Source organism: Dama dama, chromosome 8, assembly GCF_033118175.1.
Source record: "Dama dama isolate Ldn47 chromosome 8, ASM3311817v1, whole genome shotgun sequence".
Taxonomy (NCBI): domain Eukaryota; kingdom Metazoa; phylum Chordata; class Mammalia; order Artiodactyla; family Cervidae; genus Dama; species Dama dama.
Window position 1 is genome coordinate 49,272,778 of NC_083688.1, and position 19,057 is coordinate 49,291,834.

At 37.6% G+C, this 19,057-nt stretch overlaps 1 protein-coding gene across 1 annotated transcript in view; it reads left to right on the forward strand.

The window, feature by feature from the left end:
* Positions 1 to 19,057, forward strand: part of HECW2 (HECT, C2 and WW domain containing E3 ubiquitin protein ligase 2) — a 417,314-nt gene that overhangs the window by 343,956 nt on the left and 54,301 nt on the right. The window contains exons 18-19 of the mRNA XM_061149100.1: positions 10,519 to 10,602; positions 16,672 to 16,781. Coding sequence (XP_061005083.1) covers positions 10,519 to 10,602; positions 16,672 to 16,781 — 194 coding nt within the window. The remainder of the gene's footprint in view (positions 1 to 10,518; positions 10,603 to 16,671; positions 16,782 to 19,057) is intronic.

Sequence of the window (19,057 nt, forward strand, 5' to 3'; positions counted from 1 at the left end):
AATAATGACTGCCAAATCTAGAAAACTGCTAGTACAATTTTATAGTACGATTTTCTGGAAATTGGTGTCTCAAGTTATTTTTTTCGTTTACCTTGACATTTTATATCATTGTTTAAAAAATGCTGCTGTATCCTTGTCTGCCCCTTTACATACCGTTTAACAGACTTGTCCATTCTAACGTTAATGGGTTATATTGTAACCCATTTTTTTTAATACATATTTATTTTTAAATAAAATACATGCCTATATAATATAGTTTCAATTCCTGAATATCTTTTCAGTTAAAACACTTGTATCAAATACATAATAAATTATTATAATTCATAAGAAAACATAAACCTCTAGCTATACATTTTAGCATAACCTAGATATTAATTCTTCAGAATAATGATGGACTTAAGGTACAAGCTTTTAAGAATGCCTGATTAAAGTGTCTTTTAGCCACATGTTTTTTGCATGTAATAACTAAATTCCTTTTTTTAGCGTTAAAATAGTTTTGCTTTATTTTGCTTTACTGAGAATAATGTTTCCCATTATCTGTTAAGTTTTGAGGATTTTAAACCCTTCTCTTTGGGTTTAAAGAGAGGGTTTAAAACCCTCTCTTGTATTATCTCTTTGGTCCTCACAGCATTATTTCAGTACTACAGAGAGGCCAGGGTCTTATCTAGTGCATATCATAGAAGTACTCAATAGGTATTTGTGGAATTAACCAAGATAAATGCCAGGATTAAAACAACTTGCCAACAATAGAAGCAGAAAAAGAAATATATGACCAGACATCTAATTTGGCTCTATTTTCGATAGATCATTCTGTCTGTTGAAAAAGGAATAAATAATTATGAGACCTATCTGATAATATGCTCAATATTTTGAGATTTTTGCATGCTACTATATAATAGTTCTGTGCTAAGCATTTTATTTGCGTTTGTTCATTGAATCCTTTCCACCAACCTATGAGGCAAATACTGTAACTATGCTTATTTCAAGATGAGAAAACAAGCAGAGAGAGAGTGAAGTAACTCTCTGAATTCTTAGCACAGAGCTGATTTATATCCACTTACAACAAATATTGCTTCTAAATATATGACTAATTGATTTCACCTGTGTGTGTCCATAACCATTATGAGATAGTAATGGATCTGTATTTTCAAACCTTACCTATGTAATGGGAAGTAGAAAGAAAAGTTGACCTTTCTACTGCTTGATTCTTACCTCAAGCCAGACCATGCCCTATGACTGTAATCAGAAATATGAATCATTAGTACTGATTTTCCTTTCTTGACATTACTCCATCAGAAAAGTCATGGGGATTTCTCTAAAATTGCCCTGAGGCAATTTTTCACAACGTGTATATTTTTGAAGGTTTACTAAACTATACAGGAACCTTCTGTTTACAGAAGAAGAGGGTGTCAGAGGATGAGATGGCTGGATGGCATCACCGATGCAATGGACATGAACTTGGGCAAACTTCAGGAGATGGTGAGGGACAGAGAGGCCTGGCATGCTGCAGTCCATGGGGTCGCAAAGAGTCAGACACAGCTGGGCAACAACATCATATAGGAAACATGTGTTCAGAGTCTGAAATCAAGAGAGTGTTGTGGTTTAGAGGCATTGGTGCTTCTGATTGTGTCTGATCACGTGCCCTGCTTTAACTTCACCAAAATGTTGGTTGGTTTCAGTGAGGCTATTTTCTGTGGGAATTCCGGTCTTGAGACTATGTTCCTTGTCCTCAGATGATCTTCTGCTTGAGATGATCTTGTGGGGTGATTCTACTCATTGGGAGGAAGTGGTTACCAAGGTCTGAATTTGACAGGCATCTGAGAGACAGTGATAGCCAGCAACTTTTTCCTGAGATGTCACAATGTATATAGTCTAGTATCCGTATGAATCTCTTAGCTATGTAACAGTTGTGTTTTCTTATGAAGAAGTTGTCTTTACCTGTCTTTGTCCTTCCTGCAGTAGGTTCTGTTTTAGTAAATAGTGTTAGCTTTCTGGTTCTCTTTTCTCCACCACAACAAAAAATGCTCTAAAGATAAGATTATTCCAAATACTGAATGGACTCAGGAAAATTTGTTGGGAGCCAAATTTTTTTGATGTTAACTGATCATCCGCCTGGTTTGGTTTGACTAAGCCCTTCTTATCTGCACAGCATCGTGCTGGGTACTGGAAGGCACAGAGATAAAGGGGGAAGGGCTTTTGCCCTGCAGAATCCCACGATTCAAGAGGAACTGAAGTCATATCTGAGTGGCTGTGTGAGGAAGTACGCTGCTGGAGGAAGTGCTAGAGTGTGTTGTAAAGGGTACAGTGAGCAACATGCCCATGAGGAAACGGTCAAATGATAAAATGTTCTTTGAATATAATCTTGCGTGCTCAGTCACTCAGCCGTGTCTGACTCTTTGCAACCCCATAGACTGTAGCCCACCAGGCTGCTCTGTCCATGGGATTTTTCCAGGCAAGGATGCTGGAGTGGGTTGCTGTTTCCTCCTCCAGGGGATCTTCCCAACCCAGGGATCGAACCTGTATCTCCTGTATTGCAGGCAGATTCTTTACCACCGAGCCACCAGGGAAGCCAAATATAATCTTAATTCTCATTATAAACCACTAAAATTGAATAGAATTTCTTCATTAAGGTGAAGGCAATAAAGAAATTAGAGGATTACCACAGATTTCTTCTAACTCTATAAATTTATAAAATAAACTTGAGTAAATATGTTAATGTAACTTTCAAAAGTCCTTCTAATCAGAGTCATGTGAATCTTCAACAATATTTCTCAAACTTGTTATGATTATTTCAGACACTGGGTGGACTCATGGAAATTTTTTAGGATCCAATCTGTTATTTTCCATCCTAAAAGGAAAACAAACATTTCAGATCTACAATAGTGATTTTCAACCATATGTATTTAGTGAAATGTAAAATGTGTACAAATATAAAATATGTATAGACTCCATAACCTTATAGCTTAATAAGCTATAAAACCAAAAGAAATATAAATTAAGTAAAAACAAACACAAAAAAAATTTGAATTAATGATATTGCAAGAAGATTTTGTTTTACAGAAGCCAAATCACCAATGTTGAGACCAGTGTCAGTGGAAAGATGTATTTGTGCTTTTTGTTTCACTTGTATTTGACTTGATTCTTTTGATTTTTGTGTTTAATGGTCTGTGACATGCATCTGTGGCATTATCTTGATCATAATTTTTCTTGCTTAACAAATAGCTTACTTTCATCAATGTGATGAGCCACTTCACTTAATAATGTACCCCCTAGTACAATACTGAAGAAAAATATATCATTAAACATATTCTGTGATGATTCTACTGCCATTTTTCTACTTATAAACTATTTAAAAACTTTTGTTCTTAGAAAAATCCATAGCATCTTTTATGCTTTATTTAGCATTTTTAAGTCCATTTATTTTGTTTTCTCTTTAGCCTGTGGCAATTTACATATACATTACCTTGCCTTATTTCATCATGATCATTTGATTTGCAATTTAATACTGCCAAAGAAAAGTTTTGTCTTTTTAAATGGTGAAAGAATTGCGTGTTAGTAGCAGACAGGTACAGTTATCATATTTAACATCAAGCCCTGCTCATCAACACTCTAAAAGTTCACCTCTGATCACTTGGCAACAAGTGTCTTGTAAATGCAAACATGGGAGTTGATGTCACTTTGTAATATTTAGTCATAAATGTCATCCAGCTTGTCCAAAATATGCTTATCTCATATTAGCAGTTTTAATCATCAAAGTGGAAACACAGCATTTAAAAATTCTCCTAGTATTCAAGATTATATCTGCAGATTTCTAGTAGGCAATGATGCCAGTTTAAGAAATGCTAGACTAAAGAATATTGGGCAAATACCTGATAACCAAGGAATAGTTCCCATTTTTCCTCCCACCAGGAAAGATTGGTGATATTTCTGAGGATAACTACCCACTTTTTTCTCTTCCTCAGCCTTGATCTTCTTTCTTGACAGTCAGTAAACCAATGCCTTCTTTGTTTTTACATGAAAGAACTCTTTGAAGGACTTAATAGAAGAGGAGTGGGCATAAAGCCTAAACAGGGCTCAGTTAAATGAATGGAATAACTTAAATATATTCATGTCATGCTGGCATTGCCCATGGACTCTCTTCCACTGCACCATGAACTCTTTGAGAAAGGGGCAGTGTCTTGTACCCTATTTGATTCCCGGTATGTGATACAATGCCTAGCACGTAGTAGGTACTCGAAATTGTTTGCTGAATGAATGAATGTTGACATGAATTTGGGCAAACTCTGGGAGATGGTGAAGGACAGGGAAGCCTGGTGCTGCCGTCCATGGGATCGCAAAGAGTCGGACATGACTTGGCGACTGAACAACAACAACAGTGATATGATATATATCAGATAACATGTCTCGGTGCCTTGTTCCTGGAAGCGTATGACCCATCTCTTGTCATTGTGATAAATTAGCTGGCCCTGTAGAGAACTAGTCTTAGCCTGCCTCCGGTATGTTCTTAGTCACTCAGTCATGTCCAACTCCTTGCAACCCCTTGAACCGTAGCCCGCCAGGCTCCTCTGTCCATGGGGTTCTCCAGGCAAGTATACTGGAGTGGGTTACCATTTCCTTCTCCAGGGGATCTTCCCAACCCAGGGATCAAACCCAGGTCTCCCACATTGCAGTCAGATTCTTTACTGTCTGAGCCTCCAGGGAAGCCACACCTCTGTATGTTCCGGCCTAAAGAATCAGGCCAGTTGTCTTCACTGCCTCATAGTTAATATCTGGAACGTGATGAGAAGTTTCCCAGTTGGCATATTTCCTGCATTGTCTGTCCCTTTCTTTCCCTCATCCTGTCATCCTTCTGACTCAGGAAGCTATGGTCTCTTCCTTATCCACAGAATATCATGTGATCCACGCAGCCTCAGTCAAGAGCAGGCTATCGTTTTCATCACTCAACCCGTTCCGTGTGGTTCCAGTTAGATGAGTGGAAGAGAGAGTTCAGCCTGTTTGTTTTCTGCTTTTATTGTTTGCCGAGTCCATTGTGGTGATAAGCTAGAGGTAGCTTTTGTTTCTTCAAGATCACAACATACTGTTAGTCACCCTTGTAACAGTACTTCTTTGGTCAAGTTCATTTTTTCCCAAGATAATTTTTTTCTGATTTAGCTTTCTTTAAACCAACTTTTATATCTCTTATCAAAAAACCACTTACCTGATAATGGGCCTTGGTTTCCATCATGTGCCTCAGACATAAGATTATAACACTTGAGGCACAATGTTCTGCTTGGTTTGAGACTTCAGACTGAAATAACCATGAGCAGAGAGGAGAGGCTGGCTTTTCTTTTCTGGTAGTTCCTTTATATGTATGCCTACCATTCATCTATATACCATTCATCTATATCTGTGTTTCCAGTAGCTAGCTGCTATATAGTATATATAATATGGCTGTAATGTAACATTATGTAAAATTATGTAAAACATAGGTATTTATCTACCTTTTATCTGGCAATAAAAGGTAGAAAAGTTGAAAATATCAAAGATTAGGTGGTTCATGTACTAACACATTATGTAAAATGGATCTAAGCAGAAGAAGCCTAGGACTAAACTCAGTTTTCTGTGATTATGGTTTCAGTGTGCCTGCCCTTTGATGCCCTCTCGCAACACCTACCATCTTACTTGGGTTTCTCTTAGCTTGGACGTGTGGTATCTCTTCACGGCTGCTCCAGCAAAGCGCAGCCGCTGCTCCTTACATAGCCAATCTGACCAGAGGACCACAGTTTTGTCTAACTCAATGAAACTAAGCCATGCCGTGTGGGGCCACCCAAGACGGTCGGGATATGGTGGAGAGGTCTGACAGAATGTGGTCCACTGGAGAAGGGAATGGCAAATCACTTCAGTACTCTTGCCTTGAGAACCCCATGAACAGTCTGAAAAGGCAAAATGGTAGGATACTGAAAGAGGAACTCCCCAGGTTGGTAGGTGCCCAATATGCTACTGGAGATCAGTGGAGAAATAACTCCAGAAAGAATGAAGGGATGGAGCCAAAGCAAAAACAATACCCAGTTGTGGATGTAACTGGTGATAGAAGCAAGGTCCGATGCTATAAAGAGCAATATTGCATAGGAACCTGGAATGTTAGGTCCATGAATCAGGGCAAATTGGAAGTGGTCAAACAGGAGATGGCAAGAGTGAATGTCAACATTCTGGGAATCAGCGAACTAAAATGGACTGGAATGGGTGAATTTAACTCAGATGATTTATGTCGGAGAGTGTTTTGCCTATGTTCTCCTCTAGGAGTTTTATAGTTTCTGGTCTTACATTTAGATCTTTAATCCATTTTGAGTTTATTTTTGTGTATGGTGTTAGAAAGTGTTCTAGTTTCATTCTTTTACAAGTGGTTGACCAGTTTTCCCAGCACCACTTGTTAAAGAGCTTGTCTTTTTTCCATTGTATATCCTTGCCTCCTTTGTCAAAGATAAGGTGTCCATAGGTTCGTGGATTTATCTCTGGGCTTTCTATTCTGTTCCATTGATCTATATTTCTGTCTTTGTGCCAGTACCATACTGTGATTCATATCAATGTATGACAAAACCCACTGGAAAAAATAAATAAATAAATAAATAAAAGAAAAAAAAAAAAATAACTCAGATGACCATTATATCTACTACTGTGGGCAGGAATCCCTTAGAAGAAATGGAGTAGCCATCATGGTCAACAAAAGAGTCCGAAATGCAATACTTGGATGCAATCTCAAAAATGGAAAAATGATATCTGTTTGTTTCCAAGGCAAACCATTCAATATCACGATAATCCAAGTCTATGCCCCAACCAGTAACACTGAAGAAGCTGAAGTTGAACGGTTCTATGAAGACCTACAAGACCTTTTAGAACTAACACCCAAAAAAGATGTCCCTTTCATTATAGGGGACTGGAATGCAAAAGTAGGAAGTCAAGAAACACCTGGAGTAGCAGGCAAATTTGGCCGTGGAGTACGGAATGAAGCAGGGCAAAGGCTAATAGAGTTTTGCCAAGAGAACCACTGGTCATAGCAAACACCCTCTTCTAACAACACAAGAGACGTCTTTACACATGGACATCACCAGATGGTCAACACCGAAATCAGACTGATTATATTCTTTGCAGCCAAAGATGGAGAAGCTCTATACAGTCAGCAAAAACAAGACTGGGAGCTGACTGTGGCTCAGATCATGAACTCCTTATTGCCAAATTCAAACTTAAATTGAAGAAAGTAGGAAAAACCGATAGACCATTCAGGTATGACCTAAATCAAATCCCTTATGACTATACAGTGAAAGTGAGAAATAGATTTAAGGGACTAGATCTGATAGACAGAGTGCCTGAGGAACTATGGACAGAGATTCGTGACATTGTACAGGAACAGGGATCAAGACCATCCCCATGGAAATGAAATGCAAAAAGGCAAAATGGTTGTCTGAGGAGGCCTTACAAATAGCTGTGAAAAGAAGAGAAGCAAAAAGCAAAGGAGGAAAGGAAAGATATACCCATTTGAATGTAGAGTTCCAAAGAATAGCAAGGAGAGATAAGAAAGCCTTCCTCAGTGATCAATGAAAAGAAATAGAGGAAAACAACAGAATGGGAAAGACTAGAGATCTCTTCAAGAAAATTAAAGATACCAAGGGAACATTTCATGCAAAGAAGGGTTCGATAAAGGGCAGAAATTGTATGGATCTAATAGAAGCAGAAGATATTAAGAAGAGGTGGCAAGAATACACAGAAGGACTGTACAAAAAAGATCTTCACGACCCAGATAATCACTATGGTGTGATCACTCACCTAGAGCCAGACATCCTGGAATGTGAAGTCAGGTGGGCCTTAGAAAGCATCACTATGAACAAAGCTAGTAGAGGTGATGGAATTCCAGTTAAGCTCTTTCAAATCCTGAAAGATGATGCTGTGAAAGTGCTGCACTCAATATGTCAGCAAATTTGGAAAACTCAGCAGTGGCCACAGGACTGGGAAAGGTCAGTTTTCATTCCAAACCCAAAGAAAGGCAATGCCAAAGAATGCTCAAACTACCGCACAATTGCACTCATCTCACACACTAGTAAAGTAATGCTCAAACTTCTCCAAGCCAGGCTTCAGCAATATGTGAACTGTGAACTTCCAGATGTTCAAGCTGGTTTTAGAAAAGGCAGAGGAACCAGAGATCAAATTGCCAACATCTGCTAGATCATCGAAAAAGCATGAGAGTTCCAGAAAAACATCTATTTCTGCTTTACTGACTATGCCAAAGCCTTTGAATGTGTGGATCACAGTAAACTGTGAAAAATTCTGAAAGAGATTGGAATATCAGACCACCTGACCTGCCTCTTGAGAAACCTGTATGCAGGTCAGAAAGCAACAGTTAGAACTGGACATGGAACAACAGATTGGTTCCAAATAGGAAAAGGAGTAGGTCAAGGCTGTATATTGTCACCCTGCTTATTTAACTTATATGCAGTGTACATCATGAGAAACGCTGGCTGGAAGAAGCACAAGCTGGAATCAAGATTGCTGGGAGAAATATCAATAACCTCAGATATGCAGATGACACCACCCTTATGCAGAAAGTGAAAAGTTACTAAAAAGCCTCATGATGAAAGTGAAAGAGGAGAGTGAAAAAGTTGGCTTTAAAGGTCAACATTCAGAAAACTAAGATCATGGCATCTGGTCTCATCACTTCATGGGAAATACATGGGGAAACAGTGGAAACAGTGCCAGACTTTATTTTGGGGGCTCCAAAATCACTGCAGATGATGATTGCAGCCATGAAACTAAAAGACACTTACTCCCTGGAAGGAAAGTTATGACCAACCTAGATAGCATATTAAAAAGCAGAGACGTTACTTCGCCAACAAAGGTCCGTCTAGTCAAGGCTATGGTTTTTCTAGTGGTCATGTATGGATGTGAGAGTTGGACAGTGAAGAAAGCTGAGTGCCAAAGAATTGATGCTTTTGAACTGTGGTGTTGGAGAAGACTCTTGAGAGTCCCTTGAACTGCAAGGAGACCCAACTAGTCCATCCTAAAGGAGATCAGTCCTGGGTGTTCATTGGAAGGACTGATGCTGAAGCTGAAACTCCAATACTTAGGCCACCTGATGAGAAGAGCTGACTCATTGGAAAAGACCCTGATGCTGGGAGGGATTGGGGGTGGGAGGAGAACGGGATGACAGAGGATGAGATGGCTGGATGGCATCACTGACTCGATGGACATGAGTTTGAGTAAACTCTGTGAGTTGGTGATGGGCAGGGAGTCCCTGCGTGCTACGATTCATGGGGTCACAAAGAGTCGGACACGACTGACTGAAGTGAGCTGAACTGAACTGAACTGAACTGACTGATACTCAGTTTATCATTCCCAGTAAGCTATGTGGCTAAGAGCACACATTAGGAATTTTTCATCTCAACAGGTGAACCTTGTCTTTCACCTCATTACTTTCAAGCCTACAGGTAAATTAGAATTTGAAATTTCAGATTATAAAAATTGATTATAACTTTATGAAACTACCAAATAGGAAAACAAGATAGTCTATAGAAAATAACTAAATCTCAACAAATACTTACATCAGATATTGATACTTTATTTCATAGTATACAGAAATCAGAATATATTGTCATTTAGCACTTAGAGTAAAATTGTGTATTTGTGTTGATTACAATTTGTGTAATTGTGTATCAAAAGCAATGCTTTCAGTACCCTAGTTTATATTCTTATTTTTTGTCTTCTTATCAAAATTGATATGGTGTGCTTTGAAATGGCATAATGTAAATGAGCAGAAACAACCAAAAATATTTTATTAAATTTATATTCATATAAAGAATTGAGATTAACAAAACAGTGACTCTTCAAACAAGTGAATGCTGGTGTTATCACATATATCTATAATAAATAATGGTCCAAAATTGTGTTTGGTATGTGTACATATAGGTATATACATATTTGCACAAGTGTACATATAGTCACCAACTGTAGAACCTGAAGATGTTTTAGGTTTCAGTTATTTCAAAGAGCCACATGCTTTTATACTGAATATATAATTTACAGATAGTACCTCCTTCCAAGTAGAAATGTGCTCATCATGTATAATGTAGAGGCATATCCTCAGGAAAATAAATGAATATCCTATTTGTAATAACAAGGAATCAATCTGAATGGTCCAGACTGTTACTTATAGTCAAGCCCACAGCAAGGCTTTAACTCAAAGCAGAGACTGAATTTTATTGGGTGGACGGTGCTGCTACCTATAGTAGTATTTGAGTAGCAAAAGATGAGAGCAATAAAATATTTTTTTATCATTGTTAGAAATGGGTGATGTTGATGCTCATGAGGGTCCTCCTTGATGACAAGGACCACGTTTTACTTGGATGTGTATTCCTAGGGCACAGTAGCTACCACATAATAGGTACCAAAAAATGTGGTGACCATTCTTTTTTAAAAAAATGGTGCCTTAAGTACTGAATCATGTCGCCAACGTTTACTACACATGTTTGAGTTCTTTATTTGCTTGAATAGGGAGAAGATCCAATTTATCCGGACTGAAGGGACTCCAGGATTGGTGCGTCTTTCAAGTGATGCAGACCTTGTCATGCTGCTGAGGTATGTAATGCCTTCTCAAAGTGGGAAATCGCCTGTCATCAGGCATTCTGGAGCACTTTACAAAATCATGTGCTGGTATTGGCAGCCAGTAATGGCAGCCAGTAAGTGCTTTTCTTTTATTCTAAAAGACTTGTGGAATACTCATGATGAAGATGCAGAATACTGATTTAGTGATAAGTCATTTCAGATTTCATTTCTCATCACTGGAATCAGCTTGATTTTTGTTTTGCCCTGCTGGCAGAGGATGCAGTATTGGGAAAGGGAAAGATACCAAAGAGTAGAATGTCCCGTCACAGAATAAGGCAGAAGGTTATACCTAGCTTACCGCATGAGAGTAAAAGAGAGGTTGTATTTGTATTTTCATCCAAAATTTTTTTCTCAGAATGTGTTTTGTCCCCTTTTGCTGATTTGAAGTTATTTATTTACTTTATGGCTTTGAGCATTTAAGTTTGGGAAATCAGAGAAGAAAGTTGAAATTTGGTCACTGGTACTCACTGCCAACTTGATAGACTTTCATAAAAACTGACTAATTATATTTTCTTTTTTAATGGTTAGATGGGCTTTGGTTTTGAACTTTAGGGTAGTTTAGAATGGAAACCGGCACGTTTTTAAGAAACTTTTTCAGTTTTGATTATTTTTCAAATGTGGGAGACCAGAGTAAAATAATATTTTGTTCTACCTAGTGGTTGGGACACCCACTATTATAATCTCCATAGAATTAAAGGGAAGTCATGCTGGGCCATTATCAAGCAATGTTTTATTTATTCCAAAGTAGTACTAGTCTCGTTCATATTATTCATGAGAACCTTAACTCTAACCATTTACACTGCAGGCTTGATTGCTGCCGTATTTGTAAAACTAAAGCCAAAAAGTCATTTTCTTTTACTCTGCCGTTGGAACATAACTCAAAGGGATATAACCATTTTTCATGGATATCTTCCTTCATTTTATCCTGAACATGACCTAATTGGTGGGTAGGGGTCACTTCTCAGGCTAGATGCTAACCCTCAACTATGGTGTTTAGGCAGTTCTGAAGGCAGGATGTAGCATGCTAGATATTCATGAAGATTCTTGGTCAATTAATGTGGAATATGATGTTTTTACCATAGTTTGGTTGTTGATAAAATAGTAAGTTTTATTACAGAATTCTGGCTGAGATAGGACTCTTTTGATTCATTCTAGAAGTCTGTGGTTTTCTATTTAAAGAATTCTACTGTTGGAATTAGTAAAAACAAAAATGATTACAAGACAGAAATCACAATTATTGTATACCTTCTCTTGGTTAAGTAACCTTTAATGATATAGTCCTAAATAGTTTGACTTACAATATAGTCTATAATGTTTGTATGTTAGTAAGCACTATAATTTGCATGAGTTTCTATGTGTTATGTGGTTGAATTTTAAAATACTTGAAAACTGATTTGTATACAGAAAAAGACTACATTTTTCACCTTTAGGAAAATAGACATGTTTTCTGAAGTTAATGAGCCTTTGGAGAAACATGAGAAATTTACATACATATTAATAGCTTTATAATTATTACATACACATGATAAATGATATTTAATTCTAGACTTTTACTTCATTTGGATTAGCAAATAAATAATTTTACACTGTATGTGCATGCTTAATAAATAATATTTAATGATTATTGAAACATTTTGGGATACTCTCATTTCTTTATTTTTTATTTTGCTTTGGAGTTTGAGTCATTCCCATCAGTAACTATAAACTCAGGCAGTGGGTTTGTTCATTACATAGATGGAGTCTCTATGTCTCTTTTTATACTTTGTCTATTTGTTCTTTCTATTTAAAAATATTTTCTTGGGTAAACATTGTAGAACATGAATTATTTTTTAATAAAAATGTTTTTATTAACATATAATTGATTTGTGTGCGTGCGTGCTGAGTTGCTTCAGTTGTGTCCTACCCTCTGTGACCCTATGGACTGTGGCCCTCCATGTTCCTGCGTCCATGGGATTCTTTAGGCAGGAATACTGGGGTGGGTTGCCATGCCCTTCTCCAGGGCATCTTTTCAACCCAGGGATCGGAACCCTGTCTCCTGCAACTCCTGCATTGCAGGCATATTCTTTACCACTGAGCCACTAAGGGAAGCCCATAATTGATTTTTACAAAACTATATTAGTTTTAGGTGTACAATGCAATGATTCAATGTTTTCATTTATTGTATTCCATTTAAAATTATTATAAAAATATTGGCCAAATTTTCTGTGCTGTACTTTATATCCTTGTATCTGATTTATTTTTTTTTACCTATACACATTGTCTGTTTCTTAAAAAGGAAAGGCAGGCCTGATACAAATGGACTTGAATATCAGCAAGCTGCAATATAGAGATGATACAGCTCCAGGAAATTATTCATTTCAAAATAAACCCATGGAAAGTTGTTTTCCAATATAGCTATTATAAACTTAAGACTTTTAAGATAACTTTTCTGTATCTGTTATTGGTTATTCTATTTTGGCACTAGTGGTAAAGAACCTGCCTGCCAGTGCAGGAGACATAAGGGGCATGGGCTTGCTCCCTGCACCCGGAAGATCCCCTGGAGGAGGAAATGGCAACTCACTCCAGTTCTTACCTGGAGAATCTCATGGACAGAGGAGCCTGGTGGGCTACAGTCCATGGGGTCATAAAAGAGTCAGACATGACTGAAGCAACTTAGCATGCATTCTATTTCATATATTCTGTTAAATTATAAAAAGTGTACAGAGCTTACATAGGAAATGATTGATAAATTTGGCTACATTGGAATTGTTAATTTATGTAGTGGAAGACATCACACATAAAGACATAAAGAAAGGCAACAAACTAGAAGACTATGTTTGCCAGATATAAAACAAAGATATCATGAATACATAAAGCAGGCTTTTAAATCAATTTGAAAGAAAATAACCCAAAAGAAAAATAAATAAAGGATATAAAAAGGCATTTCAAAAGAATCGAAGCATGAATAGCCAGTAAACTCATGGAAAGATGATAGTAATCATAAAATGCAATTTCAAATAATGAGACACTATTTCATGTTATTCAGTTGAAAAAATAAAAAAGTCTGATAATACCAGGTGAGAAATGGGAACTCCATATTGTCTGTATTTGGTGGTATTGCAGTTCTACAATCTTTTCAAAGAACAATTTGACAGTATCTTGTACGGATAGAAAACCTACACTAATGACTGAGCGAACTCTGCTTTTAGATATATACCATATGTATACTAAGAAACTCTATTATGTGTATACAAGATAATACATACAATATAATCCTTGCACCATTATTGATAAAAGCACACAGTTGGGGGAAAAGTCAGCATTTGTCAAGAAAGTTATGGATAAGTAAACGGATACATTCATAGATAGGGCTTCCCTGGTGGCACAGCGGTAAAGAATCCGCCTGCTATGCAGGAGCCACACGAGATGGGGGTTTGATCCCAGAGTCAGGAAGATCCCCTGGAGGAGGACACAGCAACCCACTCCAGTATTCTTGCCTGAAGAACCCCATGGATGGAGAAGCTTGGTGGGCTACTGTCCATAGCATCACAAAGAGTCGAATACGACAGAAGGGCCTGAGTACACATGCACAAACATTCATAGAATGGACTGTATATTACATGGCAGGTGAAAGTAGTAAAGTAAGTCCCTTATATAGAAACACAGATGGATATCAGAAATATATTGTTGAGTAAAAAAGTTTAAGAATGTAATAAGCTTATAAATCATTTATATAATTTCTAGCAGCACATAAGGCAAAGCTATATGTTGTTCCTGTATATATATGTTGAAAAGTTAAAATTGTGGAAGGATATGTTAAAATCATCATCAGTTCAGTTCAGTCACTCGGTCGTGTCCGACTCCTTGTGACCCCATGAACCGCAGCACGCCAGGCCTCCCTGTCCATCACCAACTCCCGGAATCCACCCAAACCCATGTCCAACGAGTCAATGATGCCATCCAACCATCTAATCCTCTGTTATCCCCTTCTCTTCCTGCCCTCAATCTTTCCCAGCATCAGGGTCTTTTCCAATGAGTCAGCTCTTCACATCAGGTGGCCAAAGTATTGGAGTTTCAGCTTCAGCATCAGTCCTTCCAATGAACACCCAGGACTGATCTCCTTTAGGATGGACTGGTTGGATCTCCTTGCAGTCCAAGGGACTCTCAAGAGTCTTCTCCAACACCAGAGTTCAAAAGCATCAATTCTTCGGCACTCAGCTTTCTTTCTAGTCCAATTCTCACATCCATCGTGAAATCATGATAGGGGGGCTCAAAAGAGACTTCCTATACAATATGCACATACACAGATGTATAGATACAGCTATATCTAGGTATATTCACCTCTATAAGTGTGTATGTATGTTTGAAGCAAAAGATAATAGTGTAAGTATGTATTAATCCTGGATGATATGTATTGAGTTTTTTTTTGTATTGTTCTCTGTCTCTGTTAAATTTTTCAAGTAGAACATTTTCTCTCTTGATAGGAAAGTTTTCCACATATTGGTTGTATTTAAAGGAAATGATAGGTGTCATGGAGCAAAGGGACACAGATATAGATGTTCAAGGAGAGGGTGCTAATTGCTACTCTTAATTTTGCTGTGAGTTTCTAAACCTTTGTGGTATCAACTGTTTTATGTGGCATTTTTCCTTAGCAATCAACTTAAAATTCACATTATTCTAATGGTTACTGATTTATTGAGAAAGAGAATTGATTGTTTTGGGGCCTAATTTGGTATTACAAATACAGTTACTTATTGCTTCTGTTTCTAAATCTTTTGACTTTTATAGTTTAAAAGTGGATAGATGGCTTAACAATACGGTATCTAAAAATGCTTTCATTCTAGTGGATTATAGTGGTTTAGCAGACGTGTGCAGATGAATGAAGACCAGAAAAGCGCTATCAAGTTGTTATTGTATTGCTATTAATATAGCCCAGAGTTTCAGCCTTGAAAGTACTGACACTTCGGGCTGGATATGTCTTTGTTGCAGGGCACTCTTCTGTGCATTGTAAGATGTTTATCAGCATTCTGACCCCACTCATTAGATGCCAAAAGCATTCCCTTCTCAGTTACCACAACCAAAAATGTCCTCAGACATCGTGCAGTGTCCTCAGAGAGTGCACGGAAGGGCAGAATCGCCTCAGTTGAAAGCCATTTCTATAATCCTTAGGAGTTCTTTCCTTAAATCTCTGAAGACTAACCTGCCTTTTCCCAGTGTTTTCTGAAAACAAATTTAACAGATTTCTAGATTTGACTAACTTTAAAGAAAAGCCACTTCTACCTCTTAGTTAACAAGCACAAGTATTCTTAGGTTGTTGATTCTATTTTGTCAAGTGTTTGTATATTTGACAATCAATAGTACATTTCTTTATTATAGCAGTTAATTAAAAGTCAGGATTTTAAGATCTCAGATCCCTGATTACTATCTTTTAGGAGAGTATTAGAAATAAAAGCTGCACTATGGAACAGAAAGAAGACACTAGATTGAATAAGATCAAAATCCTCACATTTGAAAAATATTATAAAGTCAGAGTAAATAAGAAAGCTAATTATTTAGCAGTTGTAATTATTTACAAGGTGTTTTGTTATACTTTGCTTTTAATTCTCCAATGAAATCCTGAGTTCTTTGAAGGCCAAGATCCTGTTCTATTTGCTTGGAATGAAGATATAGAACACACTTTGTGTATTTATTATGGGTCCTCAATAAATATTGTCTCTTGTGTTTGAATCTTATTCTCAAATGTAAAAATCAAAAATCCAATCTATTTTCAAATGAACACGCAAACTCAAACTCACTAATTTAAGTGACACAGTAGAAATTATGTTGTCCAAAGTTGGTGGGAAAACGGGTAAATAACTGCAGGTTTCACAAAAGCTGCAAACAGCTAGCATTTTGTCCCCAGGATTACCCACAGGAGAAAGGGGACAGATGCTTTCTTTGGGATGTGAACTGGGCCTCAGATGGAGTGAGCCAAAGGGAAAGATCAACTTACTCATTGTAGAAACAAAGCGTTTACCCATATCTTTGGCTAACGTGTGCATCTTGCTTCTCATCTTTCCCCAGTTTATTTGAAGAAGAGATAATGTCATATGTGCCTCCACATGCCTTACTCCACCCCAGCTACTGTCAGTCCCCACGTGGCTCCCCTGTGTCCTCGCCCCAGAACTCTCCAGGTGAGTCCCCCTGCTGCATGCAGGGGATGTTCTGTCCTCATAAAGGACAGTAAGGGAACACTTTGGCTACATCTGTAGTGTTAGCACAGGTTTCTGTGGCACTTCCTGTCCCTTAAAATGGCTTGTTTCCATGGGGATTCATTTTGACAGGAAGATAATGACATTCCAAAATAGGAGGATGAATATTAACAGTATGAAACACACTAATAGAGAATTTATTTTCATGATGTCATGTGGTGTCTGCTGATTCTTAAAAAGTATTGGAGCACAAAATGCTATGTTAGCTTTTTGGATTTAAAAAATTCAAGTTAGGAGATTGATTCAGTGAATAATGAAAAGAAATCTCCAGTTTCAAGAAATAATACAGAATTCAAATTAGCCAGTTTAATGGTCTTAGATAATTTTTTCCCTTCAGTAGGCACTAATTGCATTAGATAGGAAGATCAGAGATTCATGGACAGGTAGAACATGTTGATAAATGAAATAAACTAAAAATTTTAAGTTTAAGTTCTTTTTGAAAGAGGTATGATGTGAACAGAAGAATGAATGAATGAACAAATAAAAAGTAGATAATGCAGCTTAGTAAATGAGTATTTTTTTAAGGAAAGTAGTCATGATGTTGACAAAACATCAGCTATATTTATCCTTATTATAAGCTATATGTTGTTCACACCAATAGCATCTATCAGAATTTAAAACTATTTTAAATTTATTTAAAAATTATTTATTTTAAAATATATAATAAATAATATTTATTAAATAAATGTTAAATAATATTTAATTAAATATTAAATAATATTTATTTAAAATAAGTAATAAAAAGGCTATTTATTTAGAAATCCAAACTCTTTATGTGTCACTAAAAGTTGCTTTGTGTTCTCTGACATATAACTTTTGTTTTTATATGTTGGTATCATAATGAAGCTACAGACTTACTGAATACTGCAAACAGGAAAAGGTCTATTAATTTGTTCATTTAACAGAGATTTATTGAGCTATGATGCAAGCACTGAAATAGACTACAAAGATGAATAGTACAGTCTCTGCCTTTGAAAATTCATGGTCGGGCAGTGAGTCAGCAAGTGCCTGAAAGCTCTGTGGTTAGTCCTGTAATGAGATGTATTGGGAACACAGATGTGGGAATGATTCTTCCTTCAAGGTGCGGGGGTGGGGAGTTTAGGGAAAGGTGAATACAACAGGTGTGAAGGGAAGCCTTGAAGAATGATGACTAGGATTTTACCAGATGGTCCAAAGGAACGAGGACATTGTAAGTAAAGAAGTAACAGGAGCTAAACCACAGAAGCATAAAGCAGTTTAGGACAAATTAATACATACTAGTGAAGGCAAGTTCTCAGGCTGGAAAAACAGGCCAGAGTTGGTTGGCTACTGAAGCCTCACTGTGTACTCCATGTGGAACCACTGAATATTTACAAACAGAAGCGTAGAACTTGCTTTACAAAGTTCGGTTTGGTGGCCAGGTGCAGACTGTGTTAGAATATGAGGGACTAGGGTCAGAGAAACCGTCTGGGAGGCTGCTGCATTAACTCAGGTGACATGATAAAGGGGTGGACTGTAGGGCTTCCCAGGTGGCGCTAGGTTCTTTACCAGAACCTGCCCGTGAATGCAGATGTAAGAGAAGTGGGCTTGATGCCTAGGTCAGGAAGACCCCCTGGAGGAGTGCATGGCAACCCACTCCAGTATTCTTGCCTGGAGAATCCCATGGACGGAGGAGCCTGGTGGACTACAGTCCATAGGACCGCAAAGAGGTGGACATGACTGAAGTGACTTAGCATGCAATGGTGATGGAGAAAGGGAAGTTAATTCAAAGACTGTTCATAATGACCAGGACATGGAAGCAACCTAGTTGCCCATCAGCAGACGAATGGATAAGGAAGCTGTGGTACATATACACCATGGAATATTACTCAGCCATTAAAAAGAATTCATTTGAATCAGTTCTAATGAGATGGATGAAACTGGAGCCCATTATATGGAGTGAAGTAAGTCAGAAAGATAACGACCAATATAGTATACTAACCCATATATATGGAATTTAAAAAGATGGTAATGATAACCCTATATGCAAAACAGAAAAAGAGACACAGATGTACAGAACAGACTTTTGGACTCTATGGGAGAAGGCAAGGGTGGGATGTTCTGAGAGAACAGCACTGAAACAAGTATACTATCAAGGGTGAAACAGATCACCAGCCCAGGTTGGATGCATGAGACAAGTGCTCAGAGCTGGTGCACTGGGAAAACCCAGAGGGATGGGA